This window comes from Didymella exigua (genome assembly GCF_010094145.1).
Source record: "Didymella exigua CBS 183.55 unplaced genomic scaffold M421scaffold_14, whole genome shotgun sequence".
In the NCBI taxonomy this organism is placed as follows: domain Eukaryota; kingdom Fungi; phylum Ascomycota; class Dothideomycetes; order Pleosporales; family Didymellaceae; genus Didymella; species Didymella exigua.
This window is the reverse complement of record NW_022984788.1, coordinates 547,430-563,605: the sequence shown is the minus strand read 5'-3', so window position 1 is coordinate 563,605 and position 16,176 is coordinate 547,430. Positions and strand designations below refer to the sequence as shown.

General features: G+C 55.2%; 5 protein-coding genes across 5 annotated transcripts; all 5 read left to right on the top strand.

Moving 5' to 3' along the window:
* Positions 1-5,024: 5,024 nt before the first annotated feature.
* Positions 5,025-6,856, top strand: M421DRAFT_420903 (WD40 repeat-like protein). Its single transcript, XM_033592640.1, has 3 exons — positions 5,025-5,311; positions 5,365-6,303; positions 6,351-6,856. The coding sequence occupies exons 1-3, from the start codon at positions 5,121-5,123 to the stop codon at positions 6,523-6,525; spliced, it is 1,305 nt and encodes a 434-aa protein (XP_033448612.1). The 5' UTR covers positions 5,025-5,120; the 3' UTR covers positions 6,526-6,856.
* A 112-nt stretch (positions 6,857-6,968) lies between these two features.
* On the top strand, positions 6,969-8,168 carry M421DRAFT_420902 (CoaE-domain-containing protein). Its single transcript, XM_033592639.1, has one exon. The coding sequence runs from the start codon at positions 7,130-7,132 to the stop codon at positions 7,931-7,933; it is 804 nt and encodes a 267-aa protein (XP_033448611.1). The 5' UTR covers positions 6,969-7,129; the 3' UTR covers positions 7,934-8,168.
* A 58-nt stretch (positions 8,169-8,226) lies between these two features.
* On the top strand, positions 8,227-9,681 carry M421DRAFT_5409 (uncharacterized protein; the record flags this gene model as incomplete). Its single annotated transcript, XM_033595181.1, has 1 exon — positions 8,227-9,681. One exon carries the CDS (start codon positions 8,227-8,229, stop codon positions 9,679-9,681), a length of 1,455 nt encoding a protein of 484 aa, XP_033448610.1.
* Positions 9,682-10,478: 797 nt separating this feature from the next.
* M421DRAFT_420901 (uncharacterized protein) lies at positions 10,479-12,206 on the top strand. The gene is made up of 2 exons (XM_033592638.1): positions 10,479-10,851; positions 10,903-12,206. The coding sequence occupies exons 1-2, from the start codon at positions 10,767-10,769 to the stop codon at positions 12,012-12,014; spliced, it is 1,197 nt and encodes a 398-aa protein (XP_033448609.1). The 5' UTR covers positions 10,479-10,766; the 3' UTR covers positions 12,015-12,206.
* A 526-nt stretch (positions 12,207-12,732) lies between these two features.
* Positions 12,733-14,332, top strand: M421DRAFT_63119 (putative benzoate 4-monooxygenase cytochrome P450; the record flags this gene model as incomplete). The annotated part of the gene is made up of 4 exons (XM_033596040.1): positions 12,733-12,955; positions 13,010-13,093; positions 13,143-13,596; positions 13,648-14,332. Coding segments are annotated over 4 exons (1,446 nt in total), but the record flags the coding sequence as incomplete, so codon positions are not given.
* Between the last annotated feature and the right edge of the window lie 1,844 nt (positions 14,333-16,176).

The following is a 16,176-nucleotide window of genomic DNA, read 5'->3' as shown; positions in this document are numbered from 1 at the left end:
CCTGGCGAGGTGTCGATTGAACCACCAAGGCCGGGTATTTCTTCATGTTCCTCTCATGGCTAGTCGTGAGATCATATTTGTTGTACATGTTGCTGTTCGGACTATGAACTAATCCGCCCTGTGTCGCATCTGAATCGAGATGAGTGAAGTGGGGACAGGAGAACGTGGACAGCATGGTCGTGGTGGTGCATGAAATATAGTGTGAAAGGGAGAAGGTGGGAGATGGGCAGGTCGACTGTTCTGATCACACTCGGCTCGTTTTTTTTTCTATTTACTCAAACCCCACCTTGGAGTCAGTTATTCTACTGAGCAGCAGGCGCAGGCGCGCCTCCCCTCGGTCCGCCCCTTCCTCTGAATCCTCCACGCCCGCGCCCGCGACCCCTACCACGGCCCGCGTCCAATCCAGCAGGCGGCGGCACGTTCGAGTAGTTCTGCGGGCGGAAACTGGGGTTGTTCTGCACAATGCCCTCAGCTGGATCGCTGTTATCGACACTCGTGAATCCACCACGAGCCTTGTGAACACCTCCACGGCCTCGCGGGACAAAGTCAGCACCGCCACGACCGCGGCCGCCAGGGGGCACACCGTTGCCGTTGGATTGCAGGTTTTGATCTGCGTGGCCGTTGGCTTGCCCACCGCGGGGAGCGAAGCCGCCCCGACCGCCTCGTGGAGGTCCTCCGTGGATTGGCAGGGTCTGTTGAGCACCATTCGCGGCACCAATACGAGGCGCCATGCCACCGCCACGACCTCCCCTATTGCCGTTGGCACCACCGAACGCCCCACGGTAAGAGCCCTGAAGAGGTGGTGGAGCGGTAGCCGGGATCAGCTGGGGACCTCCAGGAGCACCCAAGCGAGGCATGGAGTAGCCCGAGTTCTGGTTGTTTCTCTGCTTAGCTGCGGCAGCAGCGGCACCTGCAGTAGAGTAAGACACGACCTGCTTGTCGGTCAAGTTCAGCACCGAAGTAGAGGGCACAGTTGATCCGCGGAATGGTGAACATCGGTCGTTGAGTGAGGTTCCGCTCATGAAGGTTGCGTCGAAAACAACATCCAGCAACACAGCGCGAGCTGTCCTGGTCTTCCCAACGATGGTTCCTGATGATCCGATGGGAACTCGTCCGGAGTCTTGCACATAGATGACACGATCACCAATGCTGAAACCTTGATGACCAAGACGCTGCTCAGCGTCAGACGGCTTTAAAATCGCGCTGCGCGGGACCTTGCCGATCTTCTTCATTTCAACATCCTGCAGCAGTGCAAGGTTGGCATCGGCAGCTTGCTCAATAGCTTTGACAGTGTCCGAGTCAAGCTGCTCCGCATCAAGCGGAACCTTCTCGAAGCTCTTCGTCTGTACCTCCTTGAGCCAAGCACCAATCTCCTTGACCTTCTGCTTTGCGATCTCTGGAGGGTAGAAGTCGGTATCCTCCCAGCCATCTCCCGTTGGGTTCATCATGATACCGGCGAAGAACTCAGGGAACTTTTGCATGTAGTCGGTGAGCAACTTTACAGCCTTCTGACTGTACTCCCAACCATTGGCGGACTTGCGTGAATAGCCTAGAACCTTCAGCTTCTTAGCCTCGAACTTCAGGTTCAAGCCCAGATTCAGCTTGAGACCACTGGAGTTAACATTGAATGATGATGTCAACTTCGACAAAGCCAGAGGAGGCATGTGCAGTTGCCTGGCAACCATGTAGGATGGCAGGTATGGCGTTGTCTGCTCAGCGTGCATGACGATCTGACGGCCAAAGTCTGGCTCTGGCTTCTTCAGTCTGGCGACCATGATTGTAGCCTTGTGGTCCGCATGGCCAATGACCTGCAGAGGGCGACCGTACGCATAGTCACCGAGATAGAAGGCGCGAGAGCCTCCAGGGAATTCTTCCTCAATGGGTAAAGCGTCCTTCTCAATAAAGCGCTGATCGGGGCTGATAACATCTCCGACGATGGTTTGAGCAGCGTACTCAGCTTGCAGTCCGGGGACTGGAGCGTACTCCTTGATGGTGGCACCTTCGTCGGTCTTCTTGAGACCCTTGAGCATTTCGACATGCACCAGTGCTTCCACTTCTCCAGCGATGATACCGAGACGCTTGCTGTAGGTCTCTTGGATGCGATTCGCCATCTTCTTCCAGTTGGAAATTTCCATAGGGCCATGCTCCAATGCAAGAGGAGCTGCAACGCCGTCGCCGGGAAGCACGTAATCAAAAAGCTCATCAGAGACCTTGACTACCTTGGCCTCGTGCAGAAATGGATAGCCAACGTGGACTGCCTTTCCTAGCAACTTCTGTGCGTATGTGACTGAGGTCCTGGGTTCGGTGTCGACAAGAGTGACAACCATGCTCTCGTTGCGACTGTCTTGTGAGAAGACATTAACGCCTGCGAACTCGAGCGCACCGTGGAACGGAAGGACCTTAAGGCTAGGGAAGCCAGCCAACGCAGATGCGCCAAGCTTGACGCCATCCATCAAGCCGATGTAGTACTCGAGCCCTTCCATGGTAGGAAGATCAAAAATGTTTTCAATGCACTTGCAGTTGGGCAGATCCGGGAAGATCCCTGGAAGGGAGGTCGGGTAAACAAAGTCCACGTCCTTGGAGTAAGTGAACTTCAAAGAAACACCGTAGGAGTTGCGAGCCTTCTCGTCGGGTGTTAGTAGATGCTCCTTCGTCGCCATCGCCTTGAGCAGCCTGTCTTCTTCGATGAATGGAATCTTGACTACGGCCTCCCAATCCTGCTTCTTGCCATTCATGTCGAGGTTGAAGTCGCGTGGGTAGAAGTCGATGATAGGGGAGTCGGCGTTTGTCATGAGGGGATGGTAAGCCTCTGGAACGATGGTCTTACTGCGATCAGGCAGCACACCCATCAATTGCTGGTAAGGCTTGAAGGGCTGTCCGAGCTTGAAGTTGATATCAGCCTTGAGACCTCGCTTGACATCGGAGATCATCGGCGAGTAGTGGTAGCCATAGTACCAGGGCCATGATGCTACACCACGGTAGTAGTAGTAGAGAACCCACTGCAATCCCTGCACGTAGTTCTCGGTCAATTTGCGCAGCTCCTCCTCGTTGCTGCGATCCCAGTCAAACTTGCTCTTGTAGTAGTCGTTCTTCCAAGCGTCAAATTTCTCGTCGTACTTCGCCTGCATAACCGACTGCGCTTCTTCAGGCGAAATGTCGACGATCTTGGCCTGTTCGTACTTCTGGACAACTCGGACAATCGCCTTAGTGGATTCGGCGTTTGCCTCGTCGTCCTCGTCGTCCTCGTCACTCTCGACCAGCTTGGGTGGGGCTGAGATCTGAAGATGGCGGTTGCCATCATTGTCTGAGACAGACTTCCACGGCAAGTGAAGCTTGTCTGCAAGCTCCTGTACAAACTTCCGGTCTTCGGCATTCAAGTCTGTAGGCAGATCGAGAGGAGGTTGATCGACCTTTTGGAGATGGTTGCCAACCCAGGTCTTCACTTTTGAGAACAGATCCTTCTGTTGTGTGGACATTACGACTGTGCCTCGTCGCGCAGTCTTCTCCATGATGTCTTCGCGTCCAAGCTTCTTACCCTTGAACCACGCGGCGTCGGCATTCTCGGATTCGAAGTGGCGGTTTTCGATGTTTGAGAGCTCGTCGAGCAGGAGCGCCAAGCGCTCCATGTTGATTACACCCTCTTCGTTGATGTATCCCTTAGCCTTGGGCAAGACCGTCTTGTAAACGTTGAACATGAGGGCCAGAGCGCCCTCGTTGATATGCAAATGTGGAAGGTTGGGAAGGAAATCGTTACCAACAAAGAAAGCCATGAGGATGAAATCGTCAATCACACGTTCCATGTCGAATGGGAAGCCAAGAGCACCAGGCTCTTCTAGTTCTTGGAACTCGAGTTCTAGATATTCGCGAACAATGCAGAGATGCATCAGGTAGAAGTTCTGGTGTTCCAGCTCCTTGGACTTGGTCTTGCTCTGACGACCGAATGTCACCTCTTCGCGCAGAAGACAAAAATGAGGGTCGTGGCTGAGCAGGCCCAACATGATCAGATCGGCGTCAAGGCCGTACAAGCAGTGACGGCGGTTGGGATCGTACTCCGGCTGGGCTTTCGCCTGACGGATGTACTCCATGATCTTGTGCTCGCCTTCTCCAGGGACTTCATGACCGGACAAGACGACTTCCACGCCCTGCCAGTCGAGGTCCTCGGAGACCTTCTTGTTGATGAAGTACTTCAGCTGCTGTGTGAGCTTCGCCATGAACTCGGTGCCGGGGGTAATGCAGTTGCTGTCGAAAGGCGCCTCTTTGGGCATCTCCACGCCCTCCTTGATGGCCTTCTCTCGAGCCTTTTCAGCGTCGAGAGCAGTTCTGAAGCGGCGAGCTCGCTGCTGGTTCATCTTGGCGCGCGGGGCGACGCCATCGATGGCCATGAAGAACAGCTGCTTGGGCTTGATCTTGCCGAACAAATGTTCGATGTAGTTGAAGATGGCGATGAACATCTTGTCCTCGGTCATGCGCGCAGTAGGGCCGTCGGAGTCATTGTGCGTGCAGTTGTGGATGATGCCGTTCATGTCGAGCTGCATGCGGTGTCAGAGTCATCATTGCAGGACGAATTGAAAGTGATCATACGTAAAGACAGTCAAACTCGGGGATGCGGTTCTCAGCAATGAGCTGAGAGATGCCCGGGTATCGCTCGGACATCCACCTGAAGAACTTGGGAACACCCATGATTGCTGCTGCCGTCTAGCGATAGTGTAGCAATACGTGGAGGCGAAAGGCGCGGGCGCTGGGCTGTGTCGCAGGAGGGAGCGGTAAAGTTGTGGGTGATCAAATGAAGAAAGCGCAGCAGCGCTGTGGGCGCAAAGGCAAACAATAGAGGGTATGGTTCTCGACGCTGTGGTCTTCAAAGAGTAGGAGAAGGCATCGCGGGCTGCTTAATATGATGCTACAACGCCAAGGCGCGACATAGTGGCGGCCGCGGCGATCGATGACCCTTGTAGCGCAGGCGGTCAGGGTGGGCACAGTTCGCTAGCGCAACGCGAAACGCGGTTCCAACGCGCTTTGGCTCCACAGCTTGGGCGAGTTCACACTTCGGTATCATTATTGAAGACGTCCGCACGACCACACCTCCAACTCTCAACAAACTCACACCGATTGTCGCGGCCACGATGGACGATACCATGAGCGATGAACATAGCTCGCGGAGCAACGACGACCAGGATGAGGAGAGGCAGCACAAGATCATCAACGAAGAGTACAAGATCTGGAAAAAGAACTCGGTCTTCCTCTACGATATGCTCTACGGGCGCGCGCTCGAGTGGCCTACACTCACCACACAATGGCTGCCTGATAAGAAGCCGTGCGTCGATCCCGCGCCAACAAGTGAAAGACAGTTTGGCTGACAGAAGGCAGCGTCGACGGCACCAACATGAGCCAGCACCGCGTGATCCTGGGCACCCACACATCGAACCAGGCGCAGAACTACCTGCAGATCGCCCACTGCGAGATCCCCGACTTCCGCACGCCTGACCTGTCTGAGGTCGGCGAGGACCGCGATGAGGTCGGCGGTCACGGCCATGCGAAACGGCCGTTCGACTTCAAGATCGTGCAAAAGATCAACCACCCCGGCGAGGTTAACAAGGCGCGGTACCAGCCGCAGAATCCAGACATCATTGCGACCTTTTGTCCAGACGGCAGGGCGCTCATCTTCGACCGTACAAAACACCCCCTGCAGCCAAAGGGCGATGCCGTCCAATTCGAGGCCGAGTGTGTGGGTCACGAAAAGGAAGGGTTCGCGCTTAGCTGGAGCCCCTTCCACGAGGGTCACTTGGCCACCGGTGGAGAAGACACCACCATCAAGACATGGGATATCAAGAGCGGTTTCTCCAAGACCAACAAGACCATCAGCCCCACCGCCACGTACACCATTCACACCGCGACAGTAAACGACATCCAGTACCACCCCATCCACAACCACCTCATTGGTTCGGCGTCCGACGACCTCACATGGCAGGTCATCGACACGCGCATGGAGTCGCACAAGACAGCGCTCTGGAGAAAGATGGCGCACGAAGACGCTGTCAACAGCATTGCCTTCCATCCCGAGTGGGACTCACTGTTGGCCACTGGGTCTGCGGACAAGTCTATTGGCATTTGGGACCTCCGCAACTTCGAGAAGCCGCTACACAGCCTGCAAGCGCACAAGGGCGAAGTTATGAGCCTGCAGTGGCACCCACAGGATGCCTCTATCCTTGCAAGCTCAGGCAATGATCGCCGCATCCTGCTGTGGGACACCAGCAAGATTGGTGATGAGCAGACAGAGGAGGAGGCTGAGGACGGGCCGCCTGAGCTGTAAGTCTTCTGTCACTCTAATCTCTACATGTTACTGACAAACCTAGACTCTTCATGCACGGCGGCTTCACAAACCGCATCTGCGACTTCGACTGGAACAAGAACGATCCTTGGGTCATGATGGGTGCCGCAGAAGACAACCAGCTGCAGATCTTCCGCCCTGCCCGCAAGCTCGTTGAGCCTGTCCAACAAACTGTCAACCACGGAGAGGTTTCAGACTAGACTCTAAGTTGTGTCAAGCTTCTTGTGACTGACGTGCGGTCGCAGGCAGTATCTACCAACGAGAGCTTGCCCGATGTTCTGAGGGCTCCACCAATGGGAGCACCTCTACCGCTGCAGGACTTTAAGCTTCGTCCTCGTCCACCGCCAGCTTGCACAGAGGAAACGCCCTAGACTCGCACGCACCGCTAGTTGGAAGGAAGAAAAAGGTGCCGCAATGAGTTTGATGGACGGAGCGGATACATGTAGCATCGAACACATGGAGGCGTTCGGCGCACAAAACGGATATCCAGAGCAGCGTCAGCTCTCAATTGCAATTGAATCAATTATAACAAAACGTGCAGTTATGAGTGACATGTCTTGACTATGATCAATTGTGCATGTGTATAACCGTGACAACCGCCGAGGTACAACAACTTCCCGTCCAAGCTCAAGCTCAAGCTCCCCGCGTCCGTCACTTTACGCGGCATTTGCGATCCAACACCAAACCACAAGCCTCAAACATTCCACAGCGTCCCATAAACATCACCATCACCAAGTTACCTCCCTTGCCCCGTCGCAAATACTCCCCATCCACCCCAGACTGCCACACCACCAACCCCCCACAATGCTCCTCCTCGGCCTCACAGGCTCCATCGCAACCGGCAAATCCACCGTCTCGACTCTCCTGCGCGCCGCCCCGTACTCGCTCCCGATAATCGACGCCGACCTGATCGCGCGCCAAGTCGTCGAGCCCGGGACACCCGGCTACAACGCAATCGTCTCGTACTTCGCGCCGAGCACACCCGACCTGCTTCTCTCCGACGCCTCGCACCCGCGGGGGCGACCGATCAACCGCCCAGCTCTCGGGCGCCGCGTGTTCGGCGCTGGCGCCGACAAGGAAAAGGACAGGAAGGCGCTGAATGCCATTGTCCACCCCGCGATCAGGAGGGAGATGTACAGGCAGATGATCTGGGCGTATTTGCGCGGCAACTGGGCCGTTGTGCTGGACGTGCCGCTACTGTTCGAGAGCGGGTGGGAGCGGTACTGCGGGTCGATCATCGTCGTCGGCGTTAGCGATCCGGCGATACAGATCCAGCGCCTGCGCGCACGGGATGCGCACTTAACCGAGGAGGATGCGCGGAATCGGGTCATGAGCCAGGGCGATATACGGGAGAAAGCAGAGCGGTGCCTGCGGCGGGGCGAGGGGAAGGGCGTAGTGGTGTGGAACGATGGTGATAAAGCGCATCTGGAGCGCGAGGTCAAGCGGGTCATGGATGATGTGCGCGCGAGGAGCCCGTGGTGGTGGGGGAAGCTGCTGTGGGTGCTTCCGCCGCTGGGACTGGTGAGTGGGCTGTGGAGTTGGTGGAATATGAGGAGGGTGCAGTTGAGCTGGGAGGACACGAAGAAGAAGGAGAAGGCGAAGTTGTAGGCGGGACACTGGGCCCGAACGAGACGACACGGTGTGTTTGTTTGCGAGTACGATGTCCCAGTAATTCGCCGCCAGAGGCTGTAGGACGGCCAGGTCTCACAGGTCGTCTTGAATCTCGTTTGCTCGTCCGCGTTGCGTGGCACACTTCTCCATCCAGTCTTCACCTTCACTTTACCTCCTACACGCCCATCTCCTCATTCCGCTGCAACCCATCACCTCTCCTCTGTAACCCATTAACCCATCGCCTCTCTTCTACCACCCGCCTTTGCATCTTGCACGCAACATTTCTCAACATGAGCTCCACAGCACCATCCTACATCGACGACGGCCGCTCCTTCGCACGGCGCATCCCCCCAGCAGATTCATCCACCAACTTATCGCGCTGGCTGAAAACGACCCCCTTATTCCCAGAAACAGCATCCGCGTACACAGGCAGCTACATCGACGACGGCCTCGACCTGCTACCCGGCTCGACACCTGGCTTCGGACGCGTGGACGCGAAGTTCTACGAGGCCCCAAAGCGGCGCGGCAAAGGCAGCGGCGCGTGGAACGACGACATCGCGCGCGCTGTTGGCGGCGATATCCACCGCAGTCTGGCCAGGATGAAGGGCGTTGCTGGAGTGCAGGTCAAGCGTTCTGAGACGAGCGTGAGGGGAGAGAAAGAGCACAGGGAGAGGAGGGGGGTTGTGAGTGTGCCAGCGCCGCTGAAATGGGGGACCTTCGTGATCAAGGGTGATGATGGACGGGTGGTTGTCATTGACGATCGGGGCGAGTACGATTCTGGAGCCGTGAAGGAGACCGTGGAGAAGCCAGAGGAAAGCAGGCGATGGATCAAGGCTGCGAGAAGCCCTTCACCACCAGCATTTGTCCCACCACGCCATCATTCAAGCCACACGGTACCCCACGGCTGGCTCTCTCCGTCCGCCTCGCCCACGAGCTCAGTCTGCAGCTCTACGTTCACGTACCTCAAAGCGGCTTCCTTGCAGCAGTCACGGCAGAGGAGCTTGAGGGACAGCAGACACACTCTCTCCAATCAAGGCTCCCGTCACGACGACGATCAAGATACGAAATTGAACCACCGAAGCCTCGACATCATTGAAGTGGTTTATGGCGAGACACCGCTGGACGAGGTATCGTACTCACAAGTCGGCTGGGGTGGGAACGCAGTGAGTGCGCACAGTTGGAGTGATGCGGATAAGAAGGGAAATAGTGAGGGTGGTGGTGGTGCTTGGGAGGACGTTGCGGATGGGACGATCAAGAGCTTCGGACATGGAGATACCGGTAGTGATCTAGGGTGGGGTGGGTCGGCGAAGGGGGATGGGCGCGAGGGGAGTAGAGCTGGAGGCAAGCTCGGAAGCGTTCACGGGAGGAGCAACGATAAGAGCCATTCGAAGCATGGCGACGAAGAGTGGGACGGCTTCGAAAGGCCAAAGACGACCAGCGAAGTCAGCGTAGCTGGAGGAAGTGAGCGTAGCTGGCCAGCAAGCCAGCACAGCGTGCACACTCATCTCACGCAGCGCACGCAGCGCAGCCACACGTCTCGCAGGAGCAGCAGACACAGTCCCCCGGACTGGCCCGCCAGCCAAGCCGCCTCCAAAGCCGGCAGCGACGTTCACTGGGGCGGAAGCGCTGTTCAAAGCGAGCAGAACTGGCCCACAAGTGCACATGGCAGCGAGCACAGCAACCACAGCTGGTCCAAGAGCAAACACGGCAGCGAGAAGGGCAGTCTCACAAAGTACCATAACTGATTCGACGAAGACAATGCGACGTACTTGAACGAGGCGTGGGGTGGCGTTCCTGTACGCGTAGCGTCGCCGCATAACAGTGTTGCGGGGTGGGACTGAGAAGGACGTGTGAGTCTGGGGAAGAACAAAGGAAGGAACGGTCCGTTGTGGAGGATCAGGGCGAGATTCCGGCGATCGACCCGAATTGCGGCTGTGGTACATGCAGGATTGTTTGAAGCTGTAGATCGAATCCGCCCTGGTTTCAGCTGCGAGCTTTCCGAGTATGGACGTCGTGACCCAAACGCGTACAAGATGCGTCGACGCGACTTTCGCAGGAGCACGCACCAATTGAGAGTGCAACACCACGAGTACAAATGGCCACCCAGCCGCGCTCACCGACTGTATGCATGTAGTCTCAACGATCGTCTGTAGCCCCACCTCATCCAGACCTCTTTGAACGGCTCGTCTCCACCCTGGAGTGCTAGAGCTGCATGATCCGGGGTTCACGACCACGCTCACGGCATCACGCGAAGTTTCGCGGCACTATCGCGTTCGCGACAGCTAACAGCGCATGAACCCGAGCCAGCCTTGCAGACTACCGAAACCTGTTGTGGAGCCTCTCCAGCCAGTCAGTAGCCCGCGCATAGAGAGTGGCGTGCTACAAATCAAGGTTTCGGGAACGGATCCCTGCGTTGGAGCTGGCATCGCTCGATTCTGCGTGTCCAAGTGGAGCAACGCGACCTGGCGCGCTAGGCGGGACGGGGACGCGTCGCCAGCATTGATCAGGAGCGTGTGCCCGCTTGAGGGAGGGTAATTCCCGACGGACGCGGATTGCTGTCGTTCACTTCTTTCCTTCTCCTGCTCTGCTCTTTGTTCAGTTCCATCACTGTTGTGGAGAGATTGCAGATTTACCGTTGCTGTTGCTTGGACAACGATTGACCTTGAAGCCGCCCAATCGCGACTCGTCTGGACCCCGCTCACCGTGTATCGTCAGCGCACTCACCAGCCTCAGCCGTCAAAGCGTGCGCTTTCGACTTCAATCACGAATACTGAGCTCGGATCCCCCTGTCTTTTCGCACCACCATTCGTCTCGCTGTAGACCGGTCGAAATGGCTACTTTCACGCGCCAGCCCTTTGGCGATATCAGCACGCCGCGCCTGCAGGCCCTTGGCAGCTCCAAGAACAGGCAGAACGGTAAGACGAGCTGATGGTCGAGAAATGACTGTAACTGAACGCATTGTGCAGCCTTGTCGCCCACCACTCCCAGCTTTGTGTGCCCATTGAAGCCCAGCGCGCCATCGTCCATCGGCAAGCGCCAGCGCGAGCCTGACATCTTCGAGGACGAGGATTGCGAGAACACCGACCCGGCTGCCTCTAGCTCGCCCTTCAAGAAGTCGTGCAACATCAGCCATGACTTTGTGAAGCCCGCCCGATTTTCCATGGTTGCGTCGCCGGCCAAGACCAGCGTCTCTCTCACCGCCTCTCCCGCTACCTCTGTGCCATCCGTTCGCAAGTCCCTCTCTGAACCAAACACAGCCAAGTCGACTCCTATCAGCCATAGCCGCGGCTCGCCAAAGAATAAGCGTCTCCATGGTGTCACCAAACGTCGAACATCCAGCTCTCCCTTCCGTCGCGTGGACCCTCCTTCATTCTCGCAAGGCGCACTGCCCTTCTCAATCGATGCAGCACTCAGCGGCACCATCTCCAACTACACATCAAAGCCTGCCGTAGCAGCGAAATCGGCACCCGTACCTCAGCAGGCCTCGGCGCTCGAGGAGTCCATGCCCAAGGGCTGGTTCTTCGAGATCCACGAGGACACACCCGAGCAGGAAGCTGCCAATTTGATGACGCACTCTGCTACCGTATTGGACATCAGCTCTGACGACGACGCCGAGACAAAAACGAGGAACGAGGAGCTGTCCAAGGGCAAGGAGAATATCCCACCGATTGACTTCGCGCTTCTGCAGTCAAGGACAGCACCAGCGGAAGCTATTGATGACGGTGAGGAGACCGAGATCGAAGAGCCTGTCAAGCGCCCTCGCCTCAGGAAACTCAGCCAGGACGCAATGGACGAGGATCGCAGACCGCTGGGCGACTTGTCCCCGAGCGAGTTCTATGCTGATGGATGCGATGCTAGCTCGTACGTCACCGTCGATGCTGGGATCGAGAGGCCGTCGAGGTTGTCGAAGGAGGTCGATGTCGAGTCGCCGTCCGAGAACGTTGATCCAGTAAAGAAGATCGTTCAGTTCGCGCCTGCTGCTGAGCACGTGGCGATAGTGAAGTGTGAATCAACAACATTGACGGAAGAGGAAGCCACAATAGCACCGCCAGTCGTTGAGGCAGTAGGCGAACCGTAATGACGCGCTGTGTTCCTTGTAGCGTGTTCATGTACTTAATTCACATCACGATGCGATGCTGTCACGATGCTGGCGTTTGGTTGGGCTTGGGTTGTCTACAGAGACTGGCGTTTGGTCCGCACATGGATATCTTTGCCTCCGTAGCTGTTATTGCGCGACATAGCGTTTATTTTCAATGCACTATTCTTCAAACATCCTTTCCGTGCCTGCAGCCTGGTTCCATTCATCATCTTCTGTCTTCTGGTATTGTCGCGACTGCCTTGCACGCGAAGGCGGCCAATAGCGGAAGGGAGGACCGCCAGTCTGGTAATCATCTTCCACCTGCAACTTTCCCTCACCACGCTTACGAATCTTATTCGTCAAATCGAAACTGTGGGTTGCACGACATCAACTGCCTTTCAGCCCGCCTGTAAAGGTTCATCGACGATCCACCATGGCATGATCAGAACCCGCTCACATGGGATATTGCAATCACTCTTTAAAACAAGACTGCTCGTCTCCGAGTTCGAGCAACTTGGCGACCTTCACGACAGTGCTAGAATTCACAACTCCTTTCACAACTCCTTTCACAACTCCTTTCACAACTCATACCCCATAATCTCAAAATGGCCACAGAGCGTTTACTGAGCAGTGTCCCACCAACACAGGTCCTGCTCTTCAGCCTTCTCGGCGTAAGCGGTCACCTCGGCCCTTAACAGGATGCTGCTTACAGCATCAGTACTTGCTTTACGGATGCCTACGCGCTCTGTATAACGTCTACTTCTCACCTCTGTCACGGTTCCCTGGACCAAAGTTGCGCGCCGGTTTCTACTTTCCATATTACTACGAGCGACTTCGCGGTAATTACATAATCAGTTGGCGCCTGCTCCACGAGGAGTATGGAGAGGTCGTTCGAATTTCACCTGACAATATATCTATAATCTCTCCTGAAGCCTGGCGAGGTATTTGTCACATTAATAGCAGATGCAGGCGGTACGCGCTGACCTCAGTGACAGACATTTATGGACTCGGTAAGGAACTGCAGAAGGACTGGCGTTACTACAATCGCGATCCACTTGACAAAGTCGACGATCTCTTAAGTAGGTCATCACGTCAAATCAAAAGACGAGTCATTCTGATCAGTGTCAGGGGCTCGCGATAAGGACCATGCACGTATGCGTCGCTCCATGAACCATGCCTTCTCTGAGCAGGCTTTGCGTAGTCAAGAAGATATCATTACTGGATATGTCAGCCTCATGATCTCAAAACTACACCTGCGTGCGAAGCAACAGTCTCCCGTCGATGCGACACGCTGGCTGAACGCTACAACTTTTGATATCACCGGAGATCTTACATTTGGCGAGCCATTCGGTGCCTTGGATGCTGATGCACACTATCCATGGATCGAGCATCTTTTTGACGGTTTGAAATGGGTCATTCTCGGAACTACACTTTCGCAATATCCCGTTATAGGGGTACCATTCGTTGCACTGTTGCGGAGCTTGCCAGCTTTGGCACAAGCGAGGGAAAAGTATCATGGCTATGTTGATCGGAGGCTGGGTAAGCGACTGAGTTCAAAGACTGATCGGAACGATTTTATCGGGTAAGCCGAGACACGGACAACCCACAAGATACGTCATCTGACACTTTGCAGCCATATGACCAAACACACGGAAGGAAAAGGCTTCGCGCTCGAAGAGCTCAGACTAACAAGCAGTATCTTGATTCTCGCCGGCAGCGAGACCTCAGCCACTTGCCTTAGTGGAGCCATATACTTCCTTCTGAAGAGCCCAGACTGGCTGTCAAAGCTGTCAGTCGAGCTTCGCAGCGCCTTCAAGAGCGAATCCGAAATCACCTTCCAGTCGCTCGCTCCGCTCAAAGTCCTCAACAGTATCATCCAGGAATCGCTTCGCATGTACCCACCGCTGCCAGTCGATCTACCGCGCATGACACCCGAGGAAGGTGCCACAATCTCCGGGACGTATATCCCCCCGAACACGCGCGTTGGCATCCCGATGTATCCAGCGTTTCGCTCAGAACTTAACTTCAAGAACTCGGACGCTTTCGCGCCAAACCGTTGGTTGGGCGATGAGGAGTATGCCAGTGACAGACGCTCTGTGCTGCAGCCATTCTCAATGGGATCGCGCAACTGTATCGGTCAGAACTTTGCATGGGCTGAGATGCGCAGTATACTTGCCAGGCTAGTGTGGAACTTCGAGATGGAGCTGTGTCCCGAGAGTGAGGGGTGGGACCAGGGACAGAGAGTGTATTTCGTGTGGTCCAAGCCACCGCTAATGATCAAGCTGAAAGCGAGAAGCGAATTTGAGAGATACGGATAGGTATCGAGAAAGGCCACTCTAATAGCTGGTGTTTTCTGTTGTTGCGAAAGAAGTACGTGCGCCTGCCGTCTGGGAGGGAAATGCGGGGTGTAGCTTTATTCCATCTCCTTCTAACGACTATTTTGATCGCTAAATTGCACGAACGGTCTATATTCAACCATAAAAATAGGTTCTCCACCAGACTACAATGGAGACAACAACATGAGCGCTTGCCGAGACCTCACATTCGCCTCTTCCTCAGCCTGTGGAGCAGCAACTCACACTTTCAACATACCGGTCTGGAAGACATGAGTAACAATCGAAAGCATAACACTGAGACAGCAACAGATGGCAAGTAGGTAAGAGCTGCCTAAAGCAGATTCCACACGGCGAAACACGGATAAATCTACCCCGCCAAAGCGTACTCAGCGCATGCCTTTATTACATCTACACATCCCCTCCGTAATTTCTTGTGCACAGCCACAAGATTACACCAGCACCAATACGAGTCTGCTAAAGACCGGCTCGAGATGGCTAGTCCTGGTGTAGACGATCTGCTTCTCCTGCCCAAATCGTTGATTCCATCCTCATTTCCTCCAAATTTGTTTGGAATCGGTCTGCGACGTGATGATAGGAACCGATCTCAAGGTCGAAGGTGGTGAGGCCTGGTGAAGCTCTTGTGAAAAGGAGAAGACGACTCAAATCTGAAACAATTTTGTTGGTATTCGGCGGTAATTTCAAGGACATGCGCTTGAAGCATCATGAATATCGCAGGTAAGTCCGGACCATGTTGGGAACTGATAGGTCTGCTTTGGCGGAACCTTGCCGAAGCCGCCAGTGTTCCGACCAGAGTTAGGGCCATCATCTGTTGAAGTGCAAGTCGTCCTATAGGCCTTGATCGTCACCTCTGTTGACTACCTTGGACTAGCACGTCTCAGGACATGTATATATGGTCGCCTCCTAGCTAGCAAGCAACTCAGCGCGGTTTTCCATCGATACGTACAGCGGCCACGTCTGCCGCAACGTCGTCGACCCAACCAGACTTGTAAAAGCTAAAATTCCGTCCAGAGTGGCTGCATTATGCTAGAAGCTCTTCATCAGAAGAGTGAACAGTGTCTGAGGGCAACCAGCCAGAGGGCTGATCCCAACCACCGTCGTCTGAAGTGTGTGTAGGGGCGTCGTTGGGTTCTGAGTTTGCGATAGACGACTTTGGCTTCTTCTGTGATTTACCGTCGTCGAACTTGGTCTGCTTCTTGTCCTGATTCTTGTCCTTCGGCGTCCAATCCTTCTGTTTGATTTGCATGAAGCGGTCTTTGCATTGCTGGTCCTCCTTCTCCAGAATCTCTGCAGTGACTTGCCAGGAGGAGTTCCGGAACTCGGATCGCAGCAGCATCAGTGTCCTATCTTGTGCTGCTGTCCAAGCTGAAGACTTGTCATCGGGAGCTGCAAGATCGGCTGTGATGTCGTGAGCCTTTGGAAGGATTTTATTAAACAGAACGGACACTCCCACACCTCCTTCGTTCTCATGTGCGTATTTTGTCGAGTCGTCGGCAGTGTTGGCGGTGACGTATGGGAGAGACTTAGTATGCTCCAGCCTATCAAGCTTGCTGTATTGCTCAGCGAGCGTTTTATCAAAGAACTTGCGACCGTTGCACTCGCTTTCCAACAAAATCTCGATCATGGCGATGACAGATCGAGTTTCTTCGATCTCAGCGTCGCACTCCGAAGGCTTGTTCTGCTCCTGGCGCCAACACTTAGTCCAGCAGCCAGTCGTATCCTGGTGCTGTACAATTGTGGCAAAAGCTTCGGTGACATTGCTGCGGTCCGCAGTTATCCCACGTACTAGGCGATCGTTGAGCTGAACC